This window comes from Emiliania huxleyi (assembly GCF_000372725.1).
Source record: "Emiliania huxleyi CCMP1516 chromosome Unknown EMIHUscaffold_148, whole genome shotgun sequence".
Lineage (NCBI taxonomy): Eukaryota > Haptophyta > Isochrysidales > Noelaerhabdaceae > Emiliania > Emiliania huxleyi.
This window is the reverse complement of record NW_005201113.1, coordinates 296369-321120: the sequence shown is the minus strand read 5'-3', so window position 1 is coordinate 321120 and position 24752 is coordinate 296369. Positions and strand designations below refer to the sequence as shown.

Here is a 24752-nt window from a genome sequence, read left to right as displayed (position 1 = left end):
TCACACACGCTCACCCACGCGCACACACCGTTACCCACGCGCACCGGGCCTTGCACTCTGAATGCCGTCGGGCTCTTGTCTCTCTAGACGTCGAGTCGCGAGGGCTGCCTGGCCCTTGCCCCACCACCTCGTGTGTGTGGAGAAGTGCGAGAAGGGTGACCTCCCCCTTGCCTTACCGTAGGCGGAGTACGAGCGGATGACAGCCGTGTACCTCAATGAGGCGACGCCGCCACGCCTCCGTGGCGCCGCAGAGATGGGCTTGATCCGGCTCGGAGACTTGCTCGAGACGCCGCGGGCGCAGCGCGCGGCGGTGGCGCGGCGGGCGGAGGCGGCACGGAGGGAGGCGATGGCTGCGAGCGAGGCTGCTGCCGCGGAGAGCGAAAAGGCGAGGAGAGAGCAGCAGGAGCAGCGCGAGGCAAACGAGCAGGCGCCCCCACCCCACGCACCACCACAACTCTCCCCATATCTCCCCAGATCACGCCAGATCACGCCAGAGTTGGCATATCTCGCCACAGCTCGCCTAGAGATCTCGCCGCGGCTCGCCGTCTCTCGCGTAAATCTCTCGCCGCATCTCGTCGCACCGCGCCTAGATTTCTCGCCACTCCTCGCCACACCTCGCCACACCTCGCCACACCGCCGTCGCCACACAACCTCTCCAGCCGCTCCACCGCACGCCGCCGCGCGCGTCGGAGCTGTCCAGAGAGCTGCACAGAAGCGCGCGCGCACCCTCCGCCCGCCCCGTGTGGGCGCTGATCTGCAGCTCAGATCGTTTGACTCGCGGTTGCCTGCTCCTGCCCGCCCCCGTTTCGGGCAGGCGCACGCCCATATCTCCCCATATCTCCCCATATCTCCCCATATCTCGGGCAGGCGCACGCCCGCGCGGAGCTCCACTGGAGAAAGGTGCTCGCGGAGGCCGCCGCCGGGGCGGAAGGCGCGTCGCAGCAGGTGCGGGCGCTCTTCGTCCCACAGACACGTTGTCCACGCAATAGCGCTTGTTCACGCCCGGCGCTGTGACTGTCCCCACGCAGGCGCGCCGCTTCGCCCACTCGACGGAGCTGCAGCTTGTCCTGATGGCGGAGGAGGAGGTGGAGACACGGAGACACACACACACACACACACACACACACACACACACACACACACACACACACAGCTCGCCCGCGCGCACCGGGCCTTGCACTTTTGATGCCGTGGGGCTGTCGTTTAGACGTGGAGTCGCAAGGGTCGCCCCCCCTACCCAGACTTACATCTTTTGAGACGGTTACCCTGCCTGACCTTACCTTAGGTGGGCCGGCTGTCGCACGGCCGCTGGCTGGCGATGGGCACCAGCGGGCTGCGCGGCGAGGAGATGCGCGCAGTGCTGCACGCCGTCACCCGCTCGAGCGCGTCGGGCGTCGCGGTGGCCTCCTTCGTCGAGCAACTGCGGCACAAGATTGAGGCGTTGCCACCTTCGCCGCCGCCGCCACCGCCGCCGCAGCCGCCGCCGCCGCCGCCGCCGCCGCCGCCGCCGCCGCCGCAGCCGCAGCCGCTGACCACTGCTGCCGCACCGACCGGAGCGGGGCAGCCACTTGACGCTTGGGGGGCCTATTGCATGTGCGCGTCTCAGCCACCCCAAACGTCTATGCCGCCTCCCTCGCAGCCGCCGCCCCCCGCCCTCCTCGCGCCGCCACGACCCTCCCCGTCCCGCCTGAGTAGCATGCCGCCGCCGTTGCCGAGATCATCGCCGGCTTCATCTCCAAGTCCGGGCGCGGCTGGCGGCAGCGGTGCCCGTTCCTGCAGCAGCGCCATGCTGGAGGCCATCCGTGCCAACCCGAGGGGAAGGCTCCGAGCCGTCGCCAAATCAAAGCCGCTGCCGTGATTGGGCGTGTTGTGCCTGGTGAGCTGTACATACAATGCGCCTCCCTCTCCCTTTTCTCCCAGTAAGCTAAAAGTACGTACATAGAGCCAGCTTACTAGAGAGTCTATATACGTAGACAGAAACTGCTTCACGAGTTACTTACGACGAGAAGAACCTAGCTAGAGCCGTAGACAGGCTCACTCAAAAAAAAGGGCCCGGGGGGCGCGACCTGCACGTTACCTGGGTGCTGGGAAGCGCGGGGAGTCGGGCACCGGGCGCAGGGCAGCCCACTTTGCCGCGGTGCAACACCTCCAACCAACAGCAACACGAAAAGACGTATTTGTTCATTTTTTGTCGTTTTTTGTTGGTGTGGCGGAAAGACTCGACTTCTCGAGAGCGGAGTCCGCGGAAGAGGCTGCAGAGGACGACTTGAGGACGGAGCCGTGCCGTCTCATAATTAATGTAGAAACCTTAATGTGTAGAAACATTTCCAGACACGGCCCGAAAACTAAAATCCTAACTCACGGGAACAACATGATTCAGTCCCCATATCTCATCGCGCGCGGGTATCGGCTCGGTATGACGCGGTCGCGCGGCGGCGGGCGGCACTCGATGGCGCCGGCCTCAGAGAGCGGGAGGATCTTCGCGGCCACTCGCGACTGCACGAGGCCGGCGGGCACGCAGCCAAACGCGTTCGAGTCGTGCGATAACGGGCCGTTGTCCCCTTCGACCCACACGTGCCCGCGCGGTACCCGCACCAGCGAACCGTCCCCGCACCGCGGCCGCACAAGGTCACCCTCGACGCCAATCACCTGGGGGAGGCGGAGGGCGCGGGTTGCGGACGGCACACTCCGCTCTTGGGACTCGGCGGCAATCGGTGGGGTGTGCTAGTCGCGCACCCGCTTAATGAGCACGTCGCCAACCTCGCATGGGGAGAGGAGCTCCACCACGTCGCCGCGCTCGTATGAGCGCGCCTGCGGGGCGGAGACCGCACGTCGTCGGAGGGCCCTGGCGAGGGTGCCTGGCGATGGCTGGGCTCGGGCGAGGCGCGACTGCGCACGTGCCACCGGTCGAGGAGCAGCAAGTCGCCGATGCGCCACCACGCGCGCGTGCTGTTCATAGTAGGCTGCATCGACCGACCCTCGGTTTGCCTGACGGTGCCAACGTACTCCTGGACGGCCAGCACGACCGGAACCCACCGCGCGACGTCCAAAAAGAACCGCTTGGACCTCTCTGACAAGATGAGGACCTGAGTCATGCCATGCCCTGGGGGCGCAGCTTTGCTTTCGAAAAAACTATTAAGGTGGCAGTCCGGGTTCTGTGAAGAGGGTCGCTCGTCGAATGCGAGCCAGTTCGCTCGCGACGCCGACGCCGACGCCGCCGCCGGAACGACCGCGGCGGCCGGTCGAGCGGCCGCCCCGGCCAGCGGCCGTATCGAGCCTGCCCGTCGCGAAGGTGCGGACCTCACGCGCCCCACCGGCCGCCCGCGCCGCCGCGCCCACGTCGCTCTCTCGAAGCCCAGCGCCACGCCGCTACGACTCCCATCGCGACGACTCCCGTGCTCGCTCGTGGCGCAGGCGATCGACTCCTGACACCCATCGAGCGGATGGGCGCGTTCCCGCCGCGACCCGGTACTCTCGAACGACTTTTGAGGGCAAAAGGTGCCGCCCGAGCCCATTCCCGCCGCCCGCCGCCCGAGATCAGCTGCCACCGGCCAGCGCGCGCGCGGAGACCTGCCGCGAGCGCCTCCGTGGCCCTAGCTGGGGTGATTAGCAAGCGCCTCGGCACTTTAGATTCGCCCCTCGGGCTTTTCCGCGCGCGTGATCAGTCTCGCGTTCTCTCCTTTTTCAGGCGCCTGTTTTCGGCCTCTGAAGAGCAACCGTCGAGGCGTCGATGCTCGCCTCCACGCCCGCGCCAGACCTCCGCGATTGGGGCGCCTTGTCGACGGGATCAATTGTGATTCCGGGCGTATTTTTCTGACACTTTACTCGCACGTCGGCGACTCTTAGTCGCTTCTCCGTGCTAGGAGGCCTCTGTTTTGTGTCCGTGAGGACTAGATCGAAACTAACATTTCGGCATATGCGAGTAAAGTATCAGAAAAATGCGCGTTCGTTCACAATTCATGTGTATATGAACGGTGCCGACGGGTTTGGCGAGCATCGAAGCCGTCCAGGCGCAGCAACGCGACGGTTTCGGAGGCCGACGGCTCCGAAAGAGCCTCCCGAGCGAGGCCGGCGCGGTCACGGTACCGTGGAGGCCACAGACGTCGCCGGAGCGGCACTCCCGGGGCGCCACTCCCTCACCCGGTCAGGGGGGGCCAACCACAGCCCGCCTCACCGTCCGTGGAGCTTCCGTGGTCCGCCGCTTCGGCTTCGATTTTCGACCCTCCCGAGGCTGCTATAGCAGCCCCGCGGAGCCTCCCGGATGCACCAGCACACCGTCGTCCAGAACGCCGGCGCACGCGCTGCCCAGTGACTGGGCGGGTCTGCCCCGACTAGGGGCGGGCCCAGCCGCGCGGAGAAGACCATCCCACTCGCGGTTCGTCGCACCGTCCGCTCCAGTTTTCGTCTCGAGCGGGTCGTGAGACGGCCGCGAGAGCGAGCACCGCGGTCACGGTACCTTGGAGGCCACAGACGTCGCCGGAGCGGCACTCCCGGGGCGCCACTCCCTCACCCGGTCAGGGGGGGCCAACCACAGCCCGCCTCACCGTCCGTGGAGCTTCCGTGGTCCGCCGCTCCGGCTTCGATTTTCGACCCTCCCGAGGCTGCTATAGCAGCCCCGCGGAGCCTCCCGGATGCATCGGCACACCGTCGTCCAGGATGACGGCGCACGCGCTGCCCAGTGACTGGGCGGGTCTGCCCCGACTAGGGGCGGGCCCAGCCGCGCGGAGAAGGCCAGCGAGCTCGAAACACGTCGCCGCGGCCGGCCGTTTCGCAAGCCTGAGCGGGTCGCCAGACACCCGCGAGAGCCAGCAGCTAGAGCGCCGTCGTAGCCGCAGATCGAGTCGAGGAGCTTGATGTCCACGGTAGCAGTTGTGGAGAGCGGTGGCAAGGTGCGTGTAGACGCGTCGATTGAGGGCTCCCTTTCGAAACGCGACGGGTACGGCTTGACAACTGCCAGCACAGTTTTACGCCGGCCAGCGTGAGAGCACAACAGGGAGCCGGCGACCCGTACGCTTTGCGCGTGGCGACTGGTGGCTGTCTGGAGCTCGTGTGAGCTGGGCCGACGCGTGGCCGAGCCGAGAGGACCAGCGAGCGACCACGTTGGCGATGAAGCTTGGCGGCCGGCGCCTCGTCGCCAGACGTCACAGCGGCGTGGACGTAGGAGTGTGCGGCGACGGTTACCGGCAAATCCGGCCCAGTGTGGCCGGCAGCTGCCTAGCGCTGGCCTGTGGCCGGCGCCGCGGTGGCGGAGAAGGCGTCTCGCCGCCGTGGCGGCGGTCGGCAGGTGCGAGCGTGATGCCATCTTGCGGGACGACACCCGTCTCGCAAAACCCGGACTGCCACCTTAACAACGAAGGCGCTCTCAAAAAAACCCGGAATTTGGGATATCCCAGCACATGCAGGGCCAGGGGTCGGTCGTGTTCCTAAATCGCTGAACCCGATGCGCGCGCCGAGCCGCCGATCTTACGCGCAGTCCACCATCGCGAATCGCGCGCGGAAGGTCTCGTCGAAGCGGTCTCTGTAGTTCTTGCGCAGGCTGGCCGCGTGGCCGGGCGCTGCCGCGTCGAGAAGGTGCCTGCGCCGGTCGCGTGCGAGGCTGAAGCCGTCGAGGCTCAGCCAGAAGGGCTGCGTCCACGCGAACTCAATGCGCGAGCGCTGCACGGCACCGGCCTGCGTTGGGGGCTCGTACACGGCTTCCGAGACCGTCACGCGCACATACGTGGCGTCGCGCGTGCCGGCGTCGCGGCGCGCAAGGAGATCCCACGGGTCGAAGCTAAGAGAGGCGCCATACTCCTGCGTGAGAAAAGCGCCGTCGTCCGTCGTCGCGACGATCTTGTGCGCGCCCGCCGCGGCCACGGTGATGCGAGTGCCCTCCACCTCAATGCGATCGATGGTGGGCCCCGTGCTAAAGTAGAAGCAGCCGCTCCGCACCGCATGCAACATCGTATCCAAGCTCGCGTCAGGCGCCACGCAGAGCACATTGTACGCGAGTCCCACGCCTGTCTGCACGTACTCACCCAAGTTGTCATGCCCGAGAATGCCGCTGCGAATGCCCTGGTACGAGTCGCCGCTGCCCATGCCCCACACGAGGCAGCCGGAGGAGAGGAGCGCGTCCCACTGTCCATCGCTCCGCCACGAATAGCCGCCCACCGGCTCGGGAGCGGCGAGTCGGACGTAGCCGTTTGCAACCTCATGGAAGTGGACGCCCGTCAGCTCCGCCGCAAACAGCCGCTCTTTGGGGCAGCTCTCGGCCTTGGGAAGGTCGATGGGCGTGCCCATCGTCGGGTGGTAGGCCATAGCTAGCTCGGGGTGTTGAGGGAAGAAGCCAAAGTGCGGGCCAAGACCGGACTCGAAGAGCAATTCGGCGCCGGCGAGGACATGCATGCCGAGGGTGGCGCCGCGCTGCTCCAGATCTGCATCGACGACCGCGTTGTGCGCATTCGCGACCAGGCCGACCAGGTTGTATCCGGCGCAGTCGCGGAGGATCTGCTCGGTGGGCTTGTCGGCGCGCAAGATCTCGCCGTCGCTGGTGTGGACGTGGAAGGACGCGCGGGCCCAAGGCCCCGCACTTGCCTTGGCATACGGGTTGAAGATGCCCGGCAGCGCCTCGCCATTGGCATGCCTGTGCCGGAGCCCGATCACACGCTCGAGGTCGCCCGGCCGGCAGACCGGCGGGCGCACCGCGGCATGCGGCCCGGCCCATGAAGCTTCAGCCTGCCGGAGAAGTTTGAAGACATTTTGGTCGATGCGCACACGCTTGCGGATGGCGTATCCGCGAAAGATTGATTGCAGGCGCACTACTCTTTCGAGGTGTCCTGCAAACGTGTCAAGTGAAAAGTCCTGACGCAATGTCCAGCACGCTGAAGCGCGATTGTAGTCGTCTGCCGAGAGAAACTTGCCGCACGGCGCGCGGCCAGATGCGGTGCGCACAGCCGCGAGGTCGTCCAGCACGACCACTTTCTCTGCGCTCGAGGCGCAGCCCATGTGCAGAGCGGAGCTGGGGCAGCGGCGACGGGCGGCGAATCGTGCGTCTAGAATGGCTACTCGACGGCGGGCGGGGGGGGGCAGCTCACAGGGTTCGGGGCCTTCGGGCTCCAACCCGGATAGGGGGTCTGCGCCCCATCGGATTTGTGTCTGTGTGTCGCTCGTGCGTGTCGTCATCATCTGTCCCGCGTCCACCCATACCGCGTTGGTGTCCAGTCCGAGCCTGACTGTTGTTCATCTTTCTACATACATAGAACATACATACCATCGGAGCCCCGCAAATAGGTAGGTAGGTCCGATCTTGACCGCCCCAGAGGGCCCCGCAATAGGTAGGGAGGGTGGGTGGGTGGGGGGGGGGGGGGGGGGGGCTGGCGGTCGGCGCCCGCAAATGTAGTAGGTAGGGCGTTTTGGCGGAGTCAGGGCGGGGACACACCACCCTGTCCGAGATGTCAAGTAAAAAAATCACCTTGCGCGAGAAAAAGAAGTCACGTCGTAACGACTTTAGCGTATGCCGGCCGCGAAGGTCTCCCCATCCACTTCCCGTGGCACACGCGGGCCTCACTGCTGCCGTGCACTTTGCCTGTGCTGCTGCTGCTGTCTCCTCCTGCTGTGTATCGTCTTCATCGTGCTCCTCGTGGGCGCCATCTTGCCACTCGGCCAGATTGGACCACAATCGGTTGAGGTGTGCGGCGTGAGCCGCTGCGGCCATGAATGCCCAGAGAGCAGCAGCCCGGCCAGCACGACCACTCGCCTGCTCATCGACGTCCGCGTGCACAACCCAACCATATTCTCCGTCGGCGTCAGCAGCACCGACTCCGCGGTCACGCTCGTCGGGCACAGTGACAACATGGACCCCGCCACGAGCGCCGACGCCACCATCAGCGCGGGAGCACTCGTTGGCTGCTCGCTAGCTCGTGGCGGAGTCACGCTCCCTCCCGGCTGGGGCGAGGTAGCCTTGTACTGCGAGCTGGCTTCACACAATGCGCCGTCTGAGGCACTGATGACGGCCGACGGCATCAGCGTTCGCGTCAGCTACTTTGTCGCTGTTGAATTCCTGATGTCGTTCCCTTTCAGCAGCTCGATGACAATAACGGCGAATGAGGCCGACTTTTCGCTCTTCCGGCAGCCGCTCCAAGGCACACGGCGTGAGCTGAACGAGCACGACCGACCAGAGGGCTGTGCGAACTATTTTGAGGAGCTCGCGAGGGAGGCGGGGGCGCTCGGGGGCAAACCGTGTGCGGTGCAGGTGTGTGGCGGTGCGCCTTTTGCTTCGATCCAGGCCGACAGCGGCAGGGCGTGCGCCGCCCACATCGAGGAGCGTGCGGCCAACGGCTCGATCCCGATGGACGTGGACATTCAGGTGAGCCGCCTGCCGCGCCACGACGCGCCCGCGCCCATTTCTCCTAGCGCGCCGCCTCCTGGCAGGTCTATAATCCTTCCCCGTTGGGCGTCAGCGTGTCCGAACTGTTCGTGGCCGTGGTCGAGACTTCGCGACACGGGGTGGCCCAACACCCCAGCGCATGGGCCTCGGAGGTCACGACGCTCGAGATGGTGCAGGCGGGGCAACTAGCCGCCTGCACGCTCCTCGCGCCGCTCACGCTGCCAGCACATGCCTTTGGCGTCGCTGCGCTCTCGTGCAACTTTCGCGTCGGAGCGGACACCGGCGCGCTGCTGCAGATTGTGAAGAACAGCCCCAACTCGCCAGTCGAGCTGTCGATTGCCTACCGCGTCGCGGTGCAAGTCCATGAGCTCGGCGTGAGCGTCGCGCACGAGCAGCTCGAGTCCGCCTCCTTCTTGCCGTCGCGGCTCATCGACGAGGGTAGGCGAGTCCGCGCAAGGCGTAGACGAGTCCGTCCGCCGCACACAGAACAGACTCCAAGAAATTCCTAGCCTTTGATTTTGAGGGTAGGCGCCGGCTGCAAGGCGAGGACCCGTGCACTGGCTATGCGCGCCACCCGTACGCCGAGGTCGAGGTACTGGCGGAGCCCTTCCAGACGCTACTCTCCAGGTCGACACGCCCGACGCCTGACGGACAGCTGACCTCAGTCCGGCTGTGCAGCCAGACGCTGAGCGAGGTGCAGGCGGACAGCGGATTGAGTTGTGCCCAGGCAATCGAGCACCGAGCGGCATCCGTGGGTGCGCTGGCCGTATCCGTGGAGGCGCAGCTGCACAACCCCACCGCCTTTGCGTTGGCCGTATCAGATCTGTCGCTCGTCGCTTCGTATCCGCACGTTCCTGCCGCTTCGTCGCATCCGCTAGCGCCCCACCCAAGCACGTGGGGCGAGGATGCCACAATCCTCACGCTGGCCCAACAGAACGCCATTGCATGCGAACTCTCTGCCCCGATGCTGCTGGCTGGGTTCGGATGGGGCAACGTCTCCGTCAACTGCGAGCTCCGTCTAGGCGACGAGACTGGAGAGCTCATCGCGCGCATGCTACCCGTGCTTGCCGATCCCGACGCGACGCTCCGCCTCTCCCTGGCGTACCGCCTAGCCGCCGAAATGGTGGGCGTGCTCGTCAACGATGCGGACACGATCGATGAAACCTTCTCGCTCGCCGACATGACGGCGGGGGCCACTCGGCAGCAGCGCCGTGTGCAGGAATCGGACCCGGTTGCCTCCCAAGAGCCGGGGCCCTTTGCGGAGGCCGAGGAGCTGCTGCCGCTGCAGAGCTTTCATACGAGAAAGTGCGGCACCGACATTGACGACATGGTCAATACGCTCTTCAACAACCTTCACAGGGCGCACGGCCCACAACCCGAGGTCGCCATCGCTGCGCTGCAACCCTGACCGTCGGCTCCTTCGGACTCAGGTGTTCTCGGCGTCCTCTGTAGTCAACGGCGTTCTCTGTGACAGACTCGCCGGCATAATCCATGAGGCTTGCACAGGGTTGGAGAGGCTCGGCTTCAATCCCTACTCTGGCGTTCTCAGATGTCCTTGCGAGGCGGCGCGCGATCGCAACAATTTTCCTCGTGGTTTTGCATGGCGGCTAGCCTTGTGTGTTGTCTTCTCTGGCCGTCGGCTGGCGGAAGTCGGGGAGAACGTGACTGAGCCACGGGAGCATTTCGAGGCGGAGCTACGCGCTCCTGGCGCATCGGTTGGGCGTCTCAACGATTCGCACACGGAAGAGTGGGCACCACAGCCGCAAGTGGATGCAAACGCGTCGGTGGCGCACATGGACTCGATGCGTGCGAGTGCCGACCGCCGGCTCGCGGCTCATCATTGCAATAATTTGGTGAATGAAGGGATGAATGTCTTGCGCAATCACATGAACGCCGACGAGGTTTTTCAGTTCTTCAACCCCACCGGCTTCTCCGCCACCATGCGCGCATCGGGGAGCGCAACGTGGGCGCACATCGGCACAGGGACACTGGACATGCCCGAGGTCACATTCGCGGGGCGCTCCTCGGCGGACCACCCACTGCAGCGCAGCGACGTGGCCATGCGGCTAGACTTGCAGAATGCGCTGCCTGGGCTGTTGGATAGTGCGGCCAACATGAAGTACTTCTTCTGCGCGGTCGAAGGCCAGTTCGATGGCCGGTGCGCTGGCACACCGATGAAGCTACGCGTGGACGTTCAAGAACTGAGGGTGACCCTACTGTCCACGACAATCAACTTGAGAACCGGGGCGGGCCAACCTCTGGGCCCGCACCTTGAAATCGACGTCAGCACGTTACTGTCGGGCTCCTTTGGTGGTGGTGGCCGCCGCCGCCTGTCACAAAACTGCGGAGACCTGGACATTTGCATCGCCACAGGTCCCGACTGCTCAATTGTGCAGTCCGAGCGGGGCACCATGCCGCAGCCGCCGCCGCCGCCGCCGCCGCCGCCGCCGCCGCCGCCGCCGCCGCCGCCCGCTTGGATCGAGGTGCACGCCAACACTCGAGAGACCTCGAGAACGCAAGCCCTCCCGTCGTCCACAAGAGAGCTCACAACGGGCGCCCGGCGTGCGACTTCTTGTTTGATTTCCCACCGATCCCGCGATTGCGCGAGCGAGGTCCGGACACCGGAGCGCGGAGGAGTAGACCAATAAGCAATATTGCCATTTCGACCAAGCGCGAAAGCGGAAAGGATAAAGGAAGCTGACACTGTTGGTGTGACGTTGTTCTTTGTGTGGAATCGTTTTTTGTCTCGAGGAATGTGGCTTGTGGGGATGACGGGGATGTGTCTCCGGTTTGCGGCGTAAATTGCCGTAAACTGAAAATCGCTTCTCTTCAGCCGTAGAAGCGTGTGTGTGTGATCTGGCCCGTTTCGCCAGCGCCGATATATTTAAACACCGATATAAGACACGTGTGCATCTTTGCCTCACCCTTGCGCGAAAGCGAGCGCATCTCCTGGGCAGCACCCTCCCGCAGTGCCGACGGCCTGTATGTGTGCGTTCGGGCAACGGAGCCGCGCCTCGTGCCACCCTCTAGGGCCGACTCGGCGCGCCGAGCGCTCGCAGTCGACGCCACACTAGCCGTGGCGGTGTGACGGCATAGACCAGCACCGCGACTCAGAGCTGCAGCCCTTCGTACTTTTGCGACCCTCCGCGCACCTTGGCGCTGATGTGCCTCCTCGTGGCGACGTAGCGCACGACATGGGCCGGCGCGCCCGGCGCGTCCGAGGCGGCCTGCCAGTCGCTGCGCCACTCGGCGACGTGCTGGTCGATGAGCTGCATCAGCGACGAGATGTACGCCAGTGTGACGAGGTCGTTGCCCTGCTCGTAGTGCCACAAGTACGCGTCTAGGATCTCGACGAAGAGCGGGGCGTGCATCCCCGACCGCTTGCAGCCGTCGGCGATCTTGAGCGCGCGCTGCAGGCACTCAGGACACGAGTGACGCAGGGAGATATGGGGAGACATGGGGAGATATGGGCAGATATCACCTGCAGGCACTCGAGCGCGCGCTGCGCGTTGCGGTGGGGCGAGAGCCCCGCGAGCGGCCAAAAGGCAAAGGACGCCTTCGCGACGGCGCGCGCCTACTTGCGGCGTCATCCGTGAAGAGGCGCCGTTCACGGCTGCGCCGGGTCTGTGCTTTGCGGCGGCGCTGTTCCTGGTCGGGCTTCTTGAGCAGCGTGGCGCCGTACTGCGTGGCGGAGCGCGCGAGCGTCTCGTACTGCTCGGAGGAGAAGGACGTCATGTGCGGCAGCGCGGCCGAGAGGAGGGAGAGTGCCGCCAGCTTGGCGCTCTGCTCGGCCACCTCCTCCTCGAAGAGCGTGAAGGCCTGCGTGAGGTACTCATACGCGCCGTCGTCGTCGCCGCAGCTGTCCGCCACCTGCGCGCACTGCACGTACAGGCGCAGCGCGAGGTTGGGCGCGGCGGCGGTCACCGCCTGGACGATCTGGCCGACAAAGGCGAGCAGCTTGCCGCACGACACCTCGAGCGTGGCCCCGCCCTCCTCGGCCAGCCGCACGCGGCGCGCCAGCTGGTCGCAGGACGGCGGCGTGGTGGGCGGTGGGCGGGTGGGGCGGTGGGCGGGTGGGGCGGTGGGCGGGTGGGGCGGGAGGGGTGGCTCCTCGCCTCATCAGCCGGGCCGCGGGGTGGGTGGGGTGATGTGGGGTGGGGTGGGGTGGGGTGATGTGGGGTGGGGTGGGGCGGGGTGGGTGAGGGTGGGGTGGGCTCCTGCAGGAAGCGGAAGAGGAGCGGCACGAGCACGTGGGGCAGCCGACCCGGCGCGGCGGCGGCGGCGTGCTTGTACGCCGCGTTGAGCACGCGCGCCTCAGCGTCGGTGTCCTCGTGCGCGAGCGCGTGCATCATGGCGGCCACCGGCGCCATCTCGTCGGCGAGCTCCGCGTCCAAGCCTAGCCGATGCTAGGAAGTGTCTAGGAAGTGTCTAGGAAGTGTCTAGGAAACGTCCAAGCCTAGCCGATGCTCATGAGCCGATGCGGACTCGCTCTTGGGCCACGGTTGGGCTCTCGGCCGCATCGCGGCGACATCGCGGCGGCATCGCGGCGACATCGCGGCGGCATCTCGGCGCGCATCTCCGGCGGGCTCTCGGAGCGCTCTCGGCGACATCTCGCCGTCGGCATCCGAGCGGTCAGAGGCGCCGTTTGCCGTCTCGGCGCCATTGGCCGGCGCGGCGGGCGACGAGTCCCCTTGGAGCAGCGGCGCGCACAGCACGAGCAGCCGGTCTGCGCGAAGCGAGTCCGAGATGACGCAGCCGCGGCCCGCAACCTCCCGCAGCAGGCGCGACACCACTCGGCGCTGCTCGTCGGGCTCGAGCCGCGACACGAGCCTACGTGGGAGATATGGGGAGATATGGGGAGATATGGGGAGATATGGGGAGATGTGGGGAGATGTGGGGAGATGTGGGGAGATGTGGGGAGATGTGGGGAGATGTGGGGAGATGTGGGGAGATATGGGGAGATATGGGGAGATGTGGGGAGATGTGGAGCGCCGAGCGTCACGAGCCTACGTGCTGAAGACGCCGACATCAGGGCGGGAGGACGGTATCGTGCAGAGTCGTCTTCAGAGCACCGCGTGAGTACAACGGAGGCGAGGACAGTGAATACAGCGGAGTGCGGCCGAGTACGGCTTAACACGTGTCCTCTCGGGCGCTGGTTGGGGGACATGAACACGTACTCCGCTTCTAGGGCCGCCAGCCTCGGCCACTCGGTCAGCTCGAGCACGTACAGCACGTCGCCGCCCTTGCGCTTCAGCGGCAGCGAGAGCAAGTCCTGCACCACCGCCACCGCCCGCTTCTCGGTCACGACGCCGAGCGACTCGAGCCGCGTGCTCGCGAGGGAGAGCGCGCGCTCGAGGTACTCGGTGTGCGCCTCGTACGCCTATCACACGAGATCGGCCGAGATCGGCCGAGGTCGCCCGAGATCGGAGGCGCTCGGGCCTCGGCTTGATGAGTCTCGATCTCGTGCAATCTCCGGGCGCATCTCGGGCAGCCTGGGCGCATCTCGCCTCCAGCGCGAGCCGCGCGAGGGCGAGGGCGAGGGCGAGCGACGGCAGCAGCCGCAGCGAGGCGCAGCGCCGCTCGACGTGGTCGGCGACGGGCGTGAAGACGTCGCGCGCCTCTGTTTCGCCGTCGGCAGGCTCGAGCGCGCAGAGGCGGCTGATCAGGTGCGAGAGGATCGCCTGCCGAGGCTTCGCCGAGATACAGCCGAGATATAGCACAGAGGATGGCCGAATACGAGAGGAAGGCGGCGGCGGCGAAGGCGGCGGCGGCGGCGGCGGCGAAGGCGGCGGCGGCGGCGGCGAAGGCGGCGGCGGCGGCGTGTGTGTGTGTGTGTGTGCGTGTGTGCGTGTGCGTGTGTGTGTGTGTGTGTGAGAGAGAGAGTGTGTGTGTGAGTGTGTGTGCGTGTGTGCGTCGGCTATCTCTCGGCTATCTCTCGGCTACATCTTGGGTGCCGACTCGTCGGCGGCAGCGGACAGCCAGGAGAGGAAGCGGAGGAGGGTGGGGAGCGTGGCGGTGTGGTACGCGACCGGGAAGACCTGGCAGACGCACTCGAGGAGGTACTCCTGCGCCAGCCCGTCCTTGCACGACACGATCAGCTCGAGCAGCGGCTGCACCACCTCTGCGGTGTACACCTGCGCAGCCGGCGGCGGCGCCGGCCTCTACTCTCGCGCCTTGCGCTTGCGATCTGATGTCTTGCCCATACGCGGTGTCGGCAGAGACCGTTTGCCGCCGCGTGCGCCCCGGCATGGATTGCGCCAGTCTATCGCCGTTTGTGTGCTGCGCCGCATGCCCCCGCCCCGAGGTCTACTTCACACACCTGCAGCGTCACCCCCTCCAGCGAGGCCAGGCGGTGCAAGTTGCCGCCGACGACCACCTTGAGCTCGGCGCGCTCCTGCTCACAGCCGCAGCCGTGAAGAGACGCCGTCCACAGCTGCAGCACCACCCTTGACACGGCGCGCTCCTTCTCGCGCTGCTCCTTGTTCGCCGCCGGCCCCTGGTGCTGCATCCGCACCTGTGGAAGAGAGAGGTGGGGAGAGAGGTGGGGAGAGAGGTGGGGAGAGAGGTGGGGAGAGAGGTGGAGAGAGAGGTGGGGAGAGAGGTGGGGAGAGAGGTGGGGAGAGAGGTGGGGAGAGAGGTGGGGAGAGAGGTGGGGAGAGAGGTGGAGAGAGAGGTGGGGAGAGAGGTGGGGAGAGAGGTGGGGAGAGAGGTGGGGAGACGCACCCAGAGCTTTGCCATCTCGCCGAAGTTGGCGAGGACGATCTTGATTGCGTCCGAGACGGTCCCTCCCTCGCCCTCGTAGTCCGACCTGAGAGAGCATGCGTGTGTGTGTGTGTGTGTGTGTGTGTGTGTGTGTGTGTGTGTGTGTGTGTGTGTGTGTGTGTGTCTGTCTGTGTTTGTGTCTGTGTAGTCAGACCCCGTGTCTGGCAGCCGCTCGCGCGTGCACTGCAGCAGGTAGTTGCGCAGGAAGAGGCCGCGCAGCGGCTGCTGCACCCCCTTGCAGTGCTCGACCAGGTCCTCGAGGACGACCTTCGCGGCCGCCTCCTTGGACTGAAGAAAGACGCGGCCGACCGCCAGCAGCAGGTACAAGCGCGGGAGCACGTTGCCCGCGTGCTGGACGAGCTCGTACAGCTCGACCATGGGGCGGCCGCGCTCGTGCTCCGCCTCGAAGAACTCCTCCAGGTGCCGCAGCTCCGTCGTCACGTCGATGTACACCTCGTAGTACGCCTTTGGCCCGAGCGCCGACGTGCGGAGCTCGCCGATCATCGTCGCGGCATGGTGGAGGGCAGTGCGGAGGTGGCGCTGGTCGAGCGCCTGCGAGGCGTTGGAGCGCGGCGGGGACGATCACACGAGCGGGCGGCGCGGCGACGGCGTGCCGAGGCTGGCGGCAGGCGGGCGATGTGCGGTGCTGCTGGGGCGTGTGTCGCTCGTATATCTGCGGGGATTGCGCGCCTTCTTCATATAAAACGCCTGCTGCTTGATCGCCTGCTTGGCCGGGGCGAGGGCCTCGGCTGCGCTCATCGCGTGACACACAGAGCGGCGGCCAACTCCAGCGCCGCGAACCGGACTCCGGCGCTTCCTCTCGGTGAGACTTGCTGTTCACGTAAACGCGCAACCCCGGGCCCGAAATCGCACAGAGTCACGCAACAGAGACTTGTTCACGTAAACGCACAGAGACTTGTTACTCTACAATATCTTGACTGAGCACAACCGATGAATCGGCAGCAGGGAGACAGGAAGGCTCGCTGTGTGAGTCGGCCACGCAGAGTCGCGAAACCTGGGTGGGAAGAGGCTAACCCGCTTCACCCTTCGAGGCGCCGACTTTTGTGTGACGATTTTTGCCACGAAAAAAAACAAAACCAAAAAAACAAAACCGGCAGTACAACGAGGGGTACAAGGTCGACCTCGCGGAACCCCACGCTGGCCCGGGAGGATGCGATGAGGTGAATGAAGTCAAGCTCTGGACGCCCCTCCTCAAGACCTCCTCGGCGGGCGTTGGCAACGCCTCGAGCGGCGGCACGCCCGCCTCCGTTGGCCACTCCTACGCCTTCGGCAACACCGAGGAGAAGGCCCGCCGCCTAAACATGGGCTGCAAGGCGCGCGGGCAGCCCGGCCAACCCTTCGACCACAAGAACGGCCACGGCTACGTCACGAAGGCGCATCGCGGTTTCTACCACGACGCGATCTTTGTCAAGCGCAACAACTTCAACCTGCTGCTCCACGAGATTTTCGGCGGCGGCTTCTCGCCCACCGCCGTTCTCAAGCTGCGCCGCCTCGCGCGCAACAAACAAAAACACGTGTGAGTGTTAGAGTTGTTTGGTATTGCTAAAAATCTCTCTCTCCGCGCGCAAAGTCGCGCGCGGCAGCGTCGACCGCACGGCCTACTCGCCCACGTACTCGCTTTCTTTTATGTCCCACCATGCAGAGCGCATCTCTCTCTCTGTTGTGCGAGGCGTGAACCGCGCCATTCGCTCTCACCTGGCAACCCTGTCTGCACGTCTCGCGCGCGCGTGAACAGGGCTCCAGCCTCCAGGCCCCAAATGACGTGTGAGTGTTAGAGTTGTTTGGTATTGTATTGCTAAAAATCTCTCTCTCGAAAAAACGGCTCTGTGTTGAAAAGCAACAGGGGGCTACTCGGAGCAGATTTCCCGCCTCGCGACTAACTCCAGGCCCCAAATGACGTGTGAGTGTTAGAGTTGTTTGGTATTGCGCTAACGGACCTTACACGCCTGTAACCTCTCTTTAAGGTATTGCTAAAAATCTCTCTCTCTAACTTCTGTTTTCGTAAACGTAGTCGTGGCCCCCCGCTACGTCGCACGAGTGCAACTGGGTAGCGGGGGCTATAAATAAAACGCACCCAAGCTAAGAAAGGAGTCTCCCCCGCTGGTCTCCTCCTTCCCATTTTTTCTTTTCTTTTGAGAGCAGGACGCCGGGTTTGTCTTGTATGTGCATGTCGGGCCTGGGTGTGTGTGTGAGGGGCAAAAGGGGCGGGAGCGTGCGGGGCAGAGGCCCATAACGGCGAGCGGCTTGTCGGGGTCCGGAGAGTTCGAGGCGGGAACGAGGAGGGGGGAATGGGCGGTCGGCGTCGGGGTAGAGCAACAGGCGCGTACGGGGTAGCCGTCACTCTCCCGCCTCAAAAGGGCGGGGCTGTCCCGGAAAGTGAGAAACGCCGGGCAGCGTGGCGCATTACTGAACCCTCCCATACGTGCTCGTACTCCTCCTTTGCTGTCCCATCTCCTCATCTCTTTCCCGCCTGGGCGGGGCGGTGGGCGGGCGCGCGGTGCGGTGTGGCGTGTGCGTGTGTGCGACTGCAACGAAGGACCGCTCGCAGAGGACCATTGGGTTTGTACTATTAACAACGAAGGCGCTCTCAGAAAAAAAGAAAGAAAGCACCGGTGAATTCTTTTGGTGGCGCTTCTGAGCTCGCCGCTGCTCTCCGCTCACCACCCTTGTCGCCGCGCCGCGATCATGTCCCTGCTGGCGGCTCTCTTGGTAGCGCCGGCGCTGACGCTGCACCCCGCGAGAACAGCGCTGCGGCCGCAGCCTGCGCGGGGGCCGCTGCTGCAGCCGCGGTTTGCGGCGGCCGCAGCTCGGCCGCGCGGTGCGATTGGCGCGGCTGCAGCGGCTGCGGCGGGTGGCGTGTGGATGCAGGAGGGGCTGGAGCGGGAGAAGAAGGCGAAGAAGGGCGGCGCGGCGGTGGTGGAGCGGCCCAAGGCCGAGCCCAAGCAGATGAGCAAGGAGGAGATTGCAAACGAGCCGATGTGGCGGCTGCTGATACACAACGATGACGTGCGCCAGCCGCCGCAAGGCTCCCCGCACTCTGCTGCTCGCCGCCGCCGCACCTCCCCTACCGCTGGCCCTCGCCTCGGCCGCTGGTGCCACCGATCGGCGGCCTTCCCAGCCGCAAAGCGCACCCCATCCGACACGACAGCGCCGCTCGGCCTGCGCCGCGCCGCCGCCGCCGCCGCCGCCGCCAGAGTTGCCTCGCCCAACGCACGCGCGTGCGGCGCAGGTGCACACGTGGGACTACGTCATCTACGCGATCGTCTCGGTCGTCAAGACGGTCACGCGGAAGAAGGCCCACCGCATCACAACCACGGTGCGATAGACAGATGGAGGGGCGAAGAACAGTCAGAGGCTCGGACTGGACACCAACGCGGTATGGGTGGACGCGAGACAGACACGCAGACTCGCAAGACACCCAGCGGTACGAGAGGGCCCTTTCGCAGAGCCTACCCGGCTCTTCGATCCAGTCCCCAGACACCTCACACCGACGCGTCCCCGACGCGTCCCTGGGGCATCGCCCTGGCATCGTCCCCGACACCGCTCTGACGCGTCCCCGACACCGCTTTGACACGTCCCCGACACCGCTCTGACACGTCTCCGACACCGCTCTGACACGTCTCCGACCCGACATCGTCCCGACACGTCCCCGACACCGCTCTGACACGTCCACGACGCCGCTTTGACACGTCCCCGACCCGACATCGTCCCGACGACATCGTCCCGACACGTCCCTGACACCGCTCTGACACGTCCACGACGCCGCTTTGACACGTCCCCGACCCGACATCGTCCCGACGACATCGTCCCGACACGTCCCTGATATCGCCCCCGTTATCATCTCCTGTAGGTGCATACGATGGGCTCTGCGACCGTCACCATCACCTGGAAGCAGCAAGCCAAGAAGTACTGCATGGAGCTGCAAAAGTGAGACGTCGCCGAGATGCGCCGAGATGCCGCCGAGATGCCGCCGAGGTACAGCCGAGGTACAGCCGAGGCACAGCTGCGGTACAGTCGAGATACAGGTACAGCCGAGGCACACAGGCGAGGCACACAGCCGAGGTACAGTCGAGGGACAGAGCCGAGGTACAGCCGAGATGCAGTCGAGGTGCAGTCGAGGCGCCTCCTCGCCCGCGCCCCCTTCACACAACAGCACAGCCCCGGGACCGTCATCGCGCGACCGGACAGCGACAGTCAGACATGCGGCACACGGGCGGTCGCACGGAGGGCGAGCAAAAGCCTTCTCGCGCCCCTTGACACGCCGCCGCTCCGCCGACAGGTGGGGCCTCACCTCCTCCATCGCCCCGGAGTCGGACGGTGACAAAGGGCCCGGCGGCGGCGGCGACGGCGGCGGCGGAGGCGGCGCGTGAGGCGGGTGCGTCACTAGGACGCCCTGCCAGGTGCGCCGTGGTTCTCCACGCAGTTTCGCCGCCGCACTCACCGCCGCATCTCCGCGCCTTATCTCCGCTTGACGGCCATGCCTTGGGCGGCAGCCAGCTTTCCTAGCACACAACGTGTGAGAAATGTCCAAATTTCACAAAAAGTGGATGACTAATCAAAATTGAACTTTGGAAAACTCGGACCCACGAAGAGAAGGAGCGCGCGCCAATGGCCGCCTCCGTGACACTCCCACCTCCTGGGCCGGCGCGGGAGTTTTACTGCCGAGTTTCCCCCGGCCGGCCGCCTCCTGACACGCCCACTGACCGAGCCCATCGAAAAAAATTCGGCGCGCCGCACTGCTCTGACCCCTGCTCGCCCCTGCTCGCCCCTGCTCGCCACTGTCGCCTCGGTTGCCGAGGCTGCCGCGCACCCGCGCGCTACGCGACTACGAACTGCACCAGCTGGGCTCGAACCAACGACCAAAACGTCCCCGACCCGAACGCTGCACCAACTAGGCCACACCGCAGGCTCGATATGCAATACGCACAAAACTGGCCGCTCATAAAGCACTACTCATTTGCCGAGGCCACGCGGCGCCCCTCCACAGCCAGCCTACCCTCCTATCGCGCCACTCGAAGCCCCGCGGCCGCCTCTCGCCTACCGCGCTGCCCTCGCCTGCCACCGCACCGCCCGCGCTCCAGCCTAACCAGCTCTGCATCTCGCAACACACACTTGACAGGGACAGACCAGGCGCAGGAAAAGGGAGCGGGGCCCGAATCCAAGGGACCACCCCGTCGGGCGGAGGAGCTGTGAACTCAGGTCCAGCAGGAAGGCTGCTGGCTCCTGACTCATCCCCCAAATCCCCCACACCTTGGCGGCCTGAAACCTTACCATTCCGACACCTCACACACACCCCTCCCCTAGGGCTAAGCAGTGCGCGAGCCCACCCGACTTCAGGCGAGACGTTGACCACTCCTTTGGAACAGTTCTGTCAGTGGCTGCACTAGACGCCCACAGAGGCGCGCGGCGCGGGCAGATGACTAGGGGAGAAAAAGCGGAGAACCTAGCTCGCTGGGAGATGTGCGCAACCTAAAGACGGGAATAGGGGAGAAGTGTCAGTGTGAGGGGAGGGCGTAGGCTGGCGTTTTTGCCTTTGAAAACTGAACAGTTTTTTTTCAAAATTGAACTTTGAACGCATCTCTCTCGGCCTCTCGCGCATGAAAAAAATCAAAAATAAGTGAGTCTCTCGACACCTATACGGCTTTAGCTACAAGCTAGAGCCGTAGAGGCTAGAGGGGAAAAAATGCTTAGCGCGAAAAACAGGCACACCAATCTCCCTTCCTCTCTCTGTCCCCCCTTAGAGCTCCAGAAACCACACCCCCCTGCCCTGGGATCGCGTACGAGCTGTGGCTACCGGAGATCTCTCCCTCTCCCCCTCCCTAAAGCCTGGCAATGGATCAATAACGCTCACAAAGACAGCAACGTCCGGACTAAGCGTGAAGCTGTCACTGAGTGTGCTCAGCTGCGGCCAGGTGATGCGCTATATCGTAGCAGAAGTAGCAGCTCAGCTTCGGCCATGTGGTAGGACTATCAGGTAGTAGCCGAGCGGCCACTGTGACCGCTGTGTCGGAAACGCTGAGCTAAGGCCGAGCTAAGATTGCGCCGGTGCGAGCTTTAGGCGACTTCGCGTGGTGCGCGAGCGTGGGCGTGCTCTGCCATCGGCAGGCAGCGTGAGGGCTGCGATCTCGCGCTCGGTGGCCGCTAGCTGGGCAGGGTTCACAGCCACCCTGTCCTCAGCCAGGGCAGCGCAACGGTGCTGAGGTTTCAGAAGCGCCGAGCGCCAGAGCAGCAGGGTCTGGTCGGCGAGCCTTCTGCGGGTAACGTCGGTGCTGCCCTGGGAGCACCGCAGCTTCTCCAAGAGGTGCTCGCGAAGCGTCGTCAAGTGCGGCGCCAGAAGCGTGTGCAGTGCGTGGCATGTGCACGACAGTGCCTTCAGCTCGATTGCTGCACTCGTGATGGGCGAGTCCCACATGAGCGCACGCTGGCGCCGCACGCTCGGTACCCGGTTCTCGCCGATGACAAAGGCGAGTGTGAGGAGCGAGTCGTCAGTCAGATCGAGGAGCACCTCGACAGGCCTCAACATCGAGCCGGCGAGCGAGGCCGCCGCCGCCGCGTGGCCGTCGGTGGAGATATGAATGTGAATCGCGACAATAGCCGGGGGGAGCGCGGGCCCAGGTCGCGCACCCAGTCGAGAACGATGAGCGTCCAAGCGCCTGCAGCGGCTGAGAGGGGGGGGGGGGTCATGACCCCAGCAGCAGAGCGCTGCTGCTGGGGGGGGGGGGGGTCGGCCATGGCTTTAGATGTGCAGGGGGGGTACCGACTACCGAGCAGTGTGCGGCCGCTCCTGCTCCTGACAAGGGACACGACAGGCTCGCAGCGCGGTGCATGGTGGAATCCCAACTCCACTGGCGGTCTCATCTCAGTCTAGCGACCTTCCTCCGGCTTCTCACCGGCAGTCTCTCACTACCACGGGCACACTGACACAGGGGTGGCAGGGGCGGCGGCATGAGTCTCCCACATACTATGCGGGCCTCACTAGAGGTGCGGCCTGCGCGTGTCCTCGCCCTTGGGAAGGTCTTGAGGGGGGAGGGGAAGGGGCTGTGTGTCTGTGCATGCATGCATGCATGCATGCATGCATGTGTGTGTGTGTGTGTGTGTGTGTGTGTGTGCGAGCCGCCCTGAACGCCACGAGCGCGCCGCGAGCGCACGCCGGCGAGCCGTCGGCAGCGCGCGACCGCCACCAGAAATATCTTAAAGAAAGAAAGAAAACAGACAACCCAAGGGAGGGATGGGAGGACGGCACGCCGCCACCACACAGGGATTTTAAGGAGAGGAGTGGTGGTGCTAGCCGTCGCCCACCCTAAACCCTTGGTCGTCTGCCTCTTTCTATCTCCCTTCGCAGCGCCCTCGCCGATTCTCGCTGCAACCTTCATGCCACCTCGCGGTCGTCCCCCGGGCGAGAGCCCCCCGCCCCCCTGCTTCCCTAGAGGCCTCCCCTGCCTGTCACGCCATCCACTTGCTCGCCACGGGGGGCACGGACGACGGAGCCTCTCTCCTAGACACAAGACATGCGAGGCTGGCACATCACACGATCCCGTAGCTAGGCCGGCACCCCATGGCCATACACCCACACCCACAAACCTCGACAAATACCCCCCCTCCCCCCAACCCCCCCCCCCCCCCCTATGAGCAACGGCCGCATCCGCCACCATCCTGGCAGCGGTCGGACCCTGGCAGCGGCGTGCTCGCGGGGACGCGGGCGGTGCAACACATGCAGGTCATGTCGACGGGCTCCGCGCCGCTGCCGGTCGGGTCTCAAAGACCAATCAGATCCGCGGCCGCACGTCCACCACCTCGTAGGAAAGCCCCTCGACCACCACCGTCTCGACGTCGCCGGTCGGTTGCAGGTACGTCAGCGGTGGGAAGAGGAACTCCGCCTCGCCGGGGAAGGCGGAGAGGAAGCTTATGTTAGGGCCGCGCTCGTAGAAGGAGTCGGTGATGAGCCGCAGCAGCACCGCCTTGACGCTCGCAGAGTACTTCATCGCGACGCTGAGGTCCGATGTGGTCGACATGGGCGCGAGCTCCGTCCCGCCCTGCTCCATGAAGTCGGCCGGCGCCGTGACGTCCTTCATGCCACGGTAGAGGTAGACGCGACGCAATGCGGAATCGCGCGAGTGGTCCGCCTCGACCGCCCGCAGCTTGCCGAGCGCATCACGGATTAGTGCGACCGTCACTGGCAGCATGTGCGGCTCGCCGCGCAAGAAGCGGTCCTTGTCGCGCAGCGGGTTGTTTATGCTCTTGTAGGCCTGGGATCCGAGAGAGGACGAGGTGAGAAACGGGCCGAGTCAGAGGGCAGCGGGAGGGTTGGAGACAGAGGAGCTTGCCTGCGTAGTATAGAGACGAAGAGCGACCACGTGCGCCTCAGTCAGGTTGGCCAGCCGCGCGCTCCGGTGAGAGACAAAGTCCTCTAGCCGCATCCCGCGCATCACGCCGCTGCTGTCGGCCACGGTGCGGCACGCAAGCACCCTGCCTCGTTCGTCGCAGTCGCGCTTGAGCCCGCCCTGATAGGTTTGTTCGCTCGAGCCCGCCTCGGCGTGCAGGATGTAGTCGAGGCACTCGCGGTCGTCGTCAGTGCCGCCGGCACTCACCTCCCGGATGACGGCGGCGGTGCCGTCGATCAGTCCTTGAAGGACAGCCTCTCTTGGAGCGCACATGTAGTGCTCCACGCCCAAGGCAGCTGTGGCGGGGCGCCCAAACACGAGCTCTGAAGGAGGGTTGGCGAAGCGGTTCTCCTCGACGTGAGCCTCGGTGGCGGTGTGGAGCACGCGGAGGGCGTCGAGGCCGCCGACCAGCGAGGCGACGGCGCTGACCATCATGGTGTGGACCACGCTGGGCTCTTGCAAGTCCTCCTCCGCATTCAGGGCGTCGTCCTGCGTGCTGTCGCGCGCGCTCTGCTCGTTGTCGCCACCGGCCTCTTGGCGTGGCTCTTCCACCTGCGCGAGCTCCACCTCCTGGCGTGGCTCCACTCGGACCGTGACGCGCCCCTCGCGCGCCCTGCTCCGCCTCCTTGTCTCCAAGAGCGCGCAGCTGCAGACGATCGCGGCGACGAGGCCGATGGCCCCAACACCCGACCCCACCGCGATCGCAAGGATCATCTCCGCCTCCTGGCCTTGCGATGGAAGGAGCGGCGGCGCAGGTGCTGCGGGGGGCCGCGGGGGCGACGGGGGCGGCAGGGGCGGTTGGGACGGCGGCGAGGGAGGCTGCGGTGGCGGCGACGGCGGCGACGGCGGCGAGGGCGGTGGTGGCGAGGGCGGTGGTGGCGAGGGCGGTGGTGGCGAGGGCGGTGGTGGCGAGGGCGGTGGCGGTGGCGGCGGCGACGGCGGTGGCGACGGCGGCGACGGCGGCGACGGCGGCAACGGCGGCGACGGCGGTGGCGACGGCGGCGACGGCGGCGACGGCGGCGACGGCGGTGGCGACGGCGGCGTCGGCGGCGGCTGCGACGGAGGAATTGCCGGTGGCGCGGCCGGTGGCGCGGCCGGTGGCGCCGAGGGCGCCGAGGGCGGTGGCGCCGACGGCGGCGACGGCGGCAAGGGCGGTGTTGGCGAAGGCGGTGGTGGCGAGGGCGGTGGCGGCTAGGGCCATGTTGGCAAGGGCGGTGGTTGGG

The 24752-nt window shown here is 65.7% G+C and overlaps 7 protein-coding genes across 7 annotated transcripts; 2 read left to right on the top strand and 5 right to left on the bottom strand.

Moving 5' to 3' along the window:
* The first annotated feature begins 332 nt into the window (after nucleotides 1–332).
* EMIHUDRAFT_441271 (hypothetical protein) lies at nucleotides 333–1938 on the top strand. Its single transcript, XM_005786964.1, has 4 exons — nucleotides 333–427; nucleotides 868–945; nucleotides 1029–1085; nucleotides 1286–1938. The coding sequence occupies exons 1-4, from the start codon at nucleotides 347–349 to the stop codon at nucleotides 1856–1858; spliced, it is 789 nt and encodes a 262-aa protein (XP_005787021.1). The 5' UTR covers nucleotides 333–346; the 3' UTR covers nucleotides 1859–1938.
* Nucleotides 1939–2376: 438 nt separating this feature from the next.
* Nucleotides 2377–3095, bottom strand: EMIHUDRAFT_71351 (IMP2 inner mitochondrial membrane peptidase-like protein; the record flags this gene model as incomplete). Its single annotated transcript, XM_005786963.1, has 3 exons — nucleotides 2377–2649; nucleotides 2737–2811; nucleotides 2898–3095. The coding sequence occupies 3 exons, from the start codon at nucleotides 3093–3095 to the stop codon at nucleotides 2377–2379; spliced, it is 546 nt and encodes a 181-aa protein (XP_005787020.1).
* Nucleotides 3096–5463: 2368 nt separating this feature from the next.
* On the bottom strand, nucleotides 5464–6984 carry EMIHUDRAFT_228583 (hypothetical protein; the record flags this gene model as incomplete). Its single annotated transcript, XM_005786962.1, has 1 exon — nucleotides 5464–6984. The coding sequence occupies one exon, from the start codon at nucleotides 6982–6984 to the stop codon at nucleotides 5464–5466; it is 1521 nt and encodes a 506-aa protein (XP_005787019.1).
* Nucleotides 6985–11244: 4260 nt separating this feature from the next.
* On the bottom strand, nucleotides 11245–15631 carry VPS35 (vacuolar protein sorting protein 35; the record flags this gene model as incomplete). The annotated part of the gene is made up of 11 exons (XM_005786961.1): nucleotides 11245–11775; nucleotides 11847–11939; nucleotides 12161–12385; nucleotides 12616–12771; nucleotides 13081–13195; nucleotides 13531–13745; nucleotides 13873–14046; nucleotides 14320–14499; nucleotides 14685–14879; nucleotides 15089–15173; nucleotides 15282–15631. The coding sequence occupies 11 exons, from the start codon at nucleotides 15629–15631 to the stop codon at nucleotides 11476–11478; spliced, it is 2088 nt and encodes a 695-aa protein (XP_005787018.1). The 3' UTR covers nucleotides 11245–11475.
* Nucleotides 15632–17799: 2168 nt separating this feature from the next.
* Nucleotides 17800–19699, top strand: EMIHUDRAFT_455577 (hypothetical protein). The gene is made up of 4 exons (XM_005786960.1): nucleotides 17800–18154; nucleotides 18378–18464; nucleotides 18999–19075; nucleotides 19428–19699. Exons 1-4 carry the CDS (start codon nucleotides 17834–17836, stop codon nucleotides 19516–19518), a joined length of 576 nt encoding a protein of 191 aa, XP_005787017.1. The 5' UTR covers nucleotides 17800–17833; the 3' UTR covers nucleotides 19519–19699.
* Nucleotides 19700–20835: 1136 nt separating this feature from the next.
* Nucleotides 20836–21802, bottom strand: EMIHUDRAFT_363460 (hypothetical protein; the record flags this gene model as incomplete). The annotated part of the gene is made up of 1 exon (XM_005786959.1): nucleotides 20836–21802. A coding segment is annotated over exon 1 (482 nt), but the record flags the coding sequence as incomplete, so codon positions are not given.
* Nucleotides 21803–22914: 1112 nt separating this feature from the next.
* On the bottom strand, nucleotides 22915–23802 carry EMIHUDRAFT_423536 (hypothetical protein; the record flags this gene model as incomplete). The annotated part of the gene is made up of 2 exons (XM_005786958.1): nucleotides 22915–23394; nucleotides 23461–23802. The coding sequence occupies 2 exons, from the start codon at nucleotides 23800–23802 to the stop codon at nucleotides 22915–22917; spliced, it is 822 nt and encodes a 273-aa protein (XP_005787015.1).
* Between the last annotated feature and the right edge of the window lie 950 nt (nucleotides 23803–24752).

What these genes read in the sequence shown, in the direction of transcription:
- EMIHUDRAFT_455577 (XM_005786960.1), top strand. Translation starts at nt 17,834, where the DNA reads ATGTCCCTGCTGGCGGCTCTCTTGGTAGCGCCGGCGCTGACGCTGCAC. An exon ending in CCCACCGCATCACAACCACG is followed by an intron (nt 18,465 to 18,998) that starts GTGCGATAGACA and finishes CATCTCCTGTAG; the next exon opens with GTGCATACGATGGGCTCTGC. An exon ending in TACTGCATGGAGCTGCAAAA is followed by an intron (nt 19,076 to 19,427) that starts GTGAGACGTCGC and finishes CTCCGCCGACAG; the next exon opens with GTGGGGCCTCACCTCCTCCA.
- EMIHUDRAFT_441271 (XM_005786964.1), top strand. Translation starts at nt 347, where the DNA reads ATGGCTGCGAGCGAGGCTGCTGCCGCGGAGAGCGAAAAGGCGAGGAGA. An exon ending in AGCGCGAGGCAAACGAGCAG is followed by an intron (nt 428 to 867) that starts GCGCCCCCACCC and finishes TATCTCGGGCAG; the next exon opens with GCGCACGCCCGCGCGGAGCT. An exon ending in TCCTGATGGCGGAGGAGGAG is followed by an intron (nt 1,086 to 1,285) that starts GTGGAGACACGG and finishes ACCTTACCTTAG; the next exon opens with GTGGGCCGGCTGTCGCACGG.